The sequence below is a fragment of the Hordeum vulgare genome, chromosome 2H (assembly GCF_904849725.1).
Source record: "Hordeum vulgare subsp. vulgare chromosome 2H, MorexV3_pseudomolecules_assembly, whole genome shotgun sequence".
Classification (NCBI taxonomy): Eukaryota; Viridiplantae; Streptophyta; class Magnoliopsida; order Poales; family Poaceae; genus Hordeum; species Hordeum vulgare.
In genome coordinates, this window is record NC_058519.1 from 421564070 (window position 1) to 421570994 (window position 6925).

Below are 6925 nucleotides of genomic sequence, written 5' to 3' on the forward strand. Positions count from 1 at the left end.
CGTCCTAGACCCGAGGGCCCAGGCGTACAAAAGTTGTGGAGCCGCGATGCACCCGCTCCGAATTTGGAGTCTGCTGATCTACGACACCACTCCATCATCCCCGTAGCCGCCGCCGTCGTGCGCGGTGGCCGCCGCCTCGACCAGGGACAACTTCTTCTTCTTCTTGTTGGGGCCTTAGTCCCCGGGGCCGCCTCAACCGCTGCGCCTGCGGTATGGCCCTTATCCACACCCTTTCCTTACCTTTTCGCTGCATCACAGAGGTCTTGCCAGAATTTCTCTTGGATGTCTCATGAGTTGGCTGTATCTATGCGTGGAGTTCCTTCCTCACAAACTCCAATTTTGTTGTTGACCGTGGCTGATTTCTGATGTTAACCCGAAATTCAGGAACCCATTCTGGATCTCGTATGAATAAACCACGGGGTGAGTGGTAGACTGATACCTTGATCTTGATGACAGTGCATCTTAACAAGTTCCCTTTTATGCATGCGTCATGAAGCAGGTCGTAGCACGTCAGGGGTCAGATATGACACATGGCCCTGGCGACGAGAGCGGCTCCAGCTCCGGCCGTGATTGATTTCGTTACCTGTGAGATCACCTACGCTTGTAGCTTTCCAGCCTTTTGACTATAGTAGTAATAATAGTGCAAACGCGCTGATCGAGCACGTGCTGTTAACTGTTCCATTCAATCTTGCTCGTCAGATAGTTTATTCTGTCAGATGTCTTGAACTTGGCTGCCAAGCTGCCTGCCTCCTTTGTCTCACATGAGATTCTTTGCTCCACTTGACTCAAACACGATGAAATCGACCGATTCAGGGGGCATTTTCAACTTGGCTGCCAAGCGAGTGCCTCTGTTTCCTCTTGGTTTCCTTACTGGATTTGTCCTCCAGTGGTAGGCATGTACATTATACAACATTGATGAGGTTGATTAGGAGTATAATACAGTAGTATATTCTTCCCCAAACAAGATAAATATACCCTCACTTCACTTGCTAACGCCTACCTTCTTCACAAGCCAGAACAAGAGCGTGAGATTTCAAGTATGTTGCCAACCATGGAGGAGCCCCTTGTTGGGGGCAACGGCAGCACTGACAAGACAGGAGCGTCAAAGGAGAGCTTGGTGGTGATTGAGGTCAAGAAGCAGCTGTACCTGGCCGGGCCTCTCATCGCCGGATGCCTGCTGCAGAACGTCGTGCAGATGATCTCGGTCATGTTTGTCGGCCATCTCGGTGAGCTCGCTCTCTCGAGTGCCTCCATCGCCACCTCCTTTGCCGGTGTCACCGGCTTCAGCTTGTTGGTATATATATTATGTCAAATCATCTCCTGCATGCTTTGATCCTCCTGAATGAACCACTGGCATCAACTTGAATGTTTTTTCTTGTGTCTGTTTCATGATCATCTTAGGCCGGCATGGCGAGCAGCTTGGACACGCTGTGTGGGCAAGCCTTCGGGGCAAAGCAGTACTACCTGCTCGGCATCTACAAGCAGAGGGCGATCCTTGTGCTCACGCTGGTGAGCGTTGTGGTTGCGGTGGTCTGGGCCTACACCGGGCAGCTCCTCCTGCTCTTCGGCCAAGACCCAGAGATCGCCATGGGGGCGGGGAGCTACATCCGGTGGATGATTCCGGCATTGTTCGTGTACGGGCCGCTGCAGTGTCACGTCCGGTTCCTCCAGACTCAGAACATCGTCCTCCCGGTGATGGCGAGCTCGGGCGTGACGGCGCTGAACCACGTGCTCGTGTGCTGGTTGCTCGTGTACAAGCTTGGGCTGGGTAACAAGGGGGCTGCCCTGGCCAACGCCATCTCGTACCTGGCCAACGTGTCAATCTTGGCTCTCTACATCAGGTTCTCTCCATCCTGCAAGAGCACCTGGACAGGGGTCTCAAAGGAGGCGTTCCGCGGCATCCTTAGCTTCATGAAGCTTGCCGTGCCATCTGCGCTCATGGTTTGGTGAGTTTTAGTTTGTACCCCTCCCCTCAGAGTATCTGCATTGCAGGTTACAAAAAAAATCGCGTTCCATGTTGGACTGAATCTGATCCTACATGTACGTACTCAGCTTAGAGTGGTGGTCGTTTGAGCTGCTGGTGCTTCTCTCTGGACTTCTCCCAAATCCTAAGCTCGAGGCGTCGGTACTGTCCATCAGGTGAGTTGCAGCATTTTCATGGAGTGTTCCACATTCTGTATGCCCTTTTCTTATGGGAAATGTGGAACTGCTTGCAGCTTAAACACAGGTTCGTTGGCATTCATGATCCCCTTTGGGCTTGGGGCAGCCATAAGGTACGACTGAACAACTCAGGCTCATAGCCTTTTGTCATGCCTATATTACAACTTCATGGTATAATCACTGCGGCAATGAAATCGTGTATCTTGTGATTGTAGCACCCGCGTCTCAAACGAGCTTGGTGCTGGGCGGCCTGAAGCTGCCCGCCTGGCCACCCGTGTGATCATGGTTCTGGGTCTCGCGACGGGTGTGTCGCTAGGACTTATTATGATTTCGGTGCGCAATCTGTGGGGGTATGCCTACAGCAACGAGAAGGAAGTGGTGGAGTACATTGCTAGAATGATGCCGATTCTTTCCGTGTCCATCATTTTCGACGACCTGCAGTGTGTTCTTTCAGGTAAATAAAATACAGACGACGCAGATTCCAAGTAGTTTGCAGACTGTTTCCTGAATTTCATTTAACTTTAGTCTATCTTCTTGTCTGGTATCATTTCGATGAACATCATTGATCATGTACTGATTGCAACGTCGTCCACTTGATATTCCAGGTGTTGTTAGGGGCTGTGGCTTGCAAAAAATTGGTGCATGTGTCAACCTCAGTGCATACTACCTTGTCGGCATCCCGGCGGCCCTATGCTTTGCCTTTGTCTACCATCTTGGCGGAATGGTATTGATTTAACCACCCATACTGTACAGAAAGTTCCAGCTTCACTTGTAGGAGTAGTATTTCCCACTTGAAGAAACCTCTCAAAACCTATGTATGGGTCTGAACTTCAGGGGCTGTGGTTCGGAATAATCTGCGGACTAGTCGTCCAGATGATGTTGCTGCTGGCCATTACCATGTGCACCAACTGGGATAAAGAGGTGGACAAATCAATCCAAAACTTATAATGTTTCATCTGCTTCTCGGGCGGCGTCTCGAGTTGTTATAATGTGTGGCTCATTGTCTTCAATTTCTCTTGTGTAGGCTCTCAAGGCAAAGGACAGGGTTTTCAGTTCGTCCCTGCCTCCAGACATGACGGCGACATGAACATGAGACAAAGATGCAGAATTGTTCTTTGGCTAGGAGTCTAGGACCAGGACGCTAGCTCTCGGCAAAGGAGATAAGGAACTCGTCAAGAATTTGGTTACCGGCTTCGTCTCCATGTCACCGGCATGATGCTTCCTCGAAGGAAACGTCAGCCAACGAGTGATCTGTTTTGGTTATTTTTGTAGAAGACGTGAGATGATTGGGATGTTTTCACGGGCAAAGTCATGGGCTTGATACGATACAAGGGAATAAAGTAAAATATGGTGTGTACTGAAAATCCGCTGTATGGATGCAACATTGAGAATTTGGTAGATTATTAATTCCTTGATTACAAATATTAGATTGTTTTGTCTATGTGGAAAAACTGGATTACAAGGATGCAGCCACTGTTATCATTTACAGTGATTACGTGTGTACTTCGGTGTGTGTACCAAGGTAAAATTGGTTGCTAACGGCAAAACATTGTACAAACGGACAACCAAACAATGGCCAGACCCCTCTTTTTGGAGTGAAAGATCGAATATATTCCCCTGTTCCTTCTTATTTTAATTGATTGAAACAGGCAAGACCCTATACCAGGGTTATAAAAATTGATTGAAACGGGCAAGACCCTATACCAGGGTTATAAAACGGGCAAGACCCTATACCAGGGTTATAAAATTGTGTGATGGATGGATATTGTGTGTTTTTGTGTTGTATTGATCTAACCCTTGTAGGGATATATATATAGGAGTATACTAGCAAAATGGTCTGTGCGTTGCCACGGAAGAAAAAAAATATAATCTTCAATGATGATGACCATATTATGTTCACATATCATCGCTTGATTTAGAAATTTTGTGCACAAATGCAAAAAAATGTTTCTTCTTTTAAATTTATTCAACAATTGAAGCAATCTTTACATTTTCAAAAAATATATATCATGGTTGTCAAAAATCTTGGTAACTCAAAGATTTATTCTGAATTTCAAGATTTTTTTTTTAAAACCATACAATAATAATTCGATCCATCCAACAGTTAATTCTTCAAAATTCACACAGGTATATTGTCACAAAGACTTATAAGCATTAATATTTAACTACATACATTAGATCTTTCGTGAACAATTTTACAAATATGGGAATAATTTTAAAATCGAGAACATTTTTTACAATTCACAAATATTTATTAAAAATCGTGAATATTTTTTATATTTCGAACGGGTTTAAATATTTTCTTTTGAATTGGCGACCAATTCAAGAAAAGACGAACATAATTTTTTATGTTGGAGGATTTTATTTTAAATTTACAAACATTTTTTAAAACGCATGAAGCTTTTCTGAATAAACAAACATTTTTATAAATCAGTCATATATTTATCAAATTCATGGACATTGTTTTGGAAACATTTTTTCTAAAATAGCAAACATTTTATTGTATATGCGAGTATTTATTGCAAAACTCCGAGCAGTTTTTGAAGTCACAAACATTTTAATTTTTTAAATATGTTGATTTATATTTTTCAATTTATTAAAATTTTAAAGATTATTTAAAGTTCTAATTTATTTAAAATAAAAAAATAAAACGAAACTGAAAATAAATAAATAAACGGAACTAAAAGTAGGCACCTGTGCATGGGCCGGCCCATACGGTGTGCTGGATAATCTCCGAGCGTGCAGAGCGTAATATAGGAGGTTTTTACATGGGCCGGCCCAGTCTAAGATTTTTCGCTTTGTGAAACGTTTTCTATTACTTATCGGTGGCATGGTGGGTAATTTATGCAAAATTTAGGGGTAATTTCTAAGACGGATGATCAGAAACCGAATTTGCTTTATTATTAGGGAGAGATGAGGGGTGTGCTTTTGTGTTGTATTGATCTAACCCTTGTAGGGGTATATATAGGAGTACATGAGGGGTAGAGACTTGGAGTACAAGACAAGTTACATGTGGTTTAAACTAATTCTATCTCTATCTACTTATTTCTAACTTAAACCCAATTATACTTCTAACATTCCCCCTCAGTCGTAGCGGGAGTGAAGCGGACGCTTGCGACTGAATTTGAAGTCTTGCGCTTTGTCATCTTCTTCACCGTGCCATCATCAACTGCGTCTCTGATGGGTCAGCACCTAGGGCGGTGACTGCGTCCCCTTCTGGTGCCTTCCTTGTCTCTCTGCGTCTCTGATGGGTCGGCACCCAGGGCGGTTACTGCGTCCCCTTCTGGTGCCTTCCTTGTCTCTCCTTTATTCCCTCCCGCAGTCACAGTGGGAGTGGCGTGGACGCTAGTGACAACGCGGACGCTGTTGACTGGAGTTGTTGCCGATGAATTGTTGTAGACGTAGCCATGAATGTCGATGTCGAGGTAGCCGATCATGATGATGTAGCCGTGGTAGAGGTAGACGTGGTCAATGTGTGATCGTCGTGGATGATGAAGCCGCACAAAGCCACAGGCGCAAAAGAAATGCGCTATGACGGAGCTGCAGACGTGGACGATGCACCTTGCGGATGTCAGAGGATGCCGTCGGCGATGAGTCCGCCGGTTTCGTCAGGACCGGAGGAAACCCATCGAGCACACATCGGTTTTGCCAAAACCGTGAGGCCGTGTAGGGGTCGTCACTATAGTGACGCCGTGTCGATGCAGTTGTGACGCCATGGATGACGTGGTCGATGCCGACGTCGTGACGCATCATTGCCGTCGTCGAGGTCGCGTCTTGCAGAAAAAATCTGTCAGAGAACGTCAGGCGTCCATCTTGTGGACAAGGTGGCGGCGGTGTGTTAACGAAGATGTTGATGAAGACCTTGGCGATGAAGTGTCGACGATGACATTGCAGTGGCGTGTCGACGATGATCCGTCGCTTGGAGGCGTCCCTCGCGGCGACGAAGTGTCGATGCCATGTCGTGCCAAAGAAGACGGTGAAGAGTTGCACTCTTTCCACACCGGCCTGACATGTGGATGGTGCATATTGAGATCGCTTCTCGTAGGAGTGCTCGACGAAGTATACTGGCTTGTAGCGTGGCGTGGTTGTATAGCTTGATGAAGTGGCATCGGATCGATGTACGGGCTTCGTCGATGCAGGTGCGGGGTCAATGTAGATGTACAACTTGGTGGCGCGGCGCGGGTCGGTAGAGATCGCTCCGCTTGATGCAGATGTCGTGGGACGATGTCCATGCAGGATTGCTAGGTGCGCCGTACGACTACCTTGACGTAGTCATGGGCTCTTGGCCACATGTACGTGTACAACCCACCTTAGACCAATATACCTACATACATACATCTCAGATAGCATGCGAGTTAAATCCCTCGAGTGATCTGCACGCCTGGCTGAGAGGCATCAAGAAGTGTTCACGCTCTTGGGCATGGCCGGTGAAGACGATCGCTCGTTAGAGCGCAGCCGGTGAAGACGATCGCTCGTTTTAGTCCCGTGCGCTGAAGGTCATGGAGTCTGCATCGATCGCTCACCGACAGTGCATGTCTAGCTCGCCTGAGTGCATCAGCAAGCCGCTTGTATCTGCATTGCTCATGCACGCGTGTGCAATCGGATCAGACGGCGGCCTAGCGCAAAATCACCAAGGTGGACGAACGAAGTCCCGAGTAGCCGATGGAGATTTGTTGGATCCCGGAGGTGGTGTCGAGAACGTGCAGCCAACGCCCATCGGGATCTCGGAGGTCCGCGAGACGTGGCGCTGAACTGCTTCAAGTGG

General features: G+C 46.9%; 1 protein-coding gene across 1 annotated transcript; it reads left to right on the top strand.

Moving 5' to 3' along the window:
- Positions 1-246: 246 nt before the first annotated feature.
- On the top strand, positions 247-3663 carry LOC123426488 (protein DETOXIFICATION 16-like). Its single transcript, XM_045110328.1, has 9 exons — positions 247-420; positions 1017-1294; positions 1402-1946; positions 2053-2139; positions 2217-2273; positions 2376-2614; positions 2766-2884; positions 2995-3081; positions 3185-3663. Exons 1-9 carry the CDS (start codon positions 366-368, stop codon positions 3245-3247), a joined length of 1530 nt encoding a protein of 509 aa, XP_044966263.1. The 5' UTR covers positions 247-365; the 3' UTR covers positions 3248-3663.
- Positions 3664-6925: the final 3262 nt, after the last annotated feature.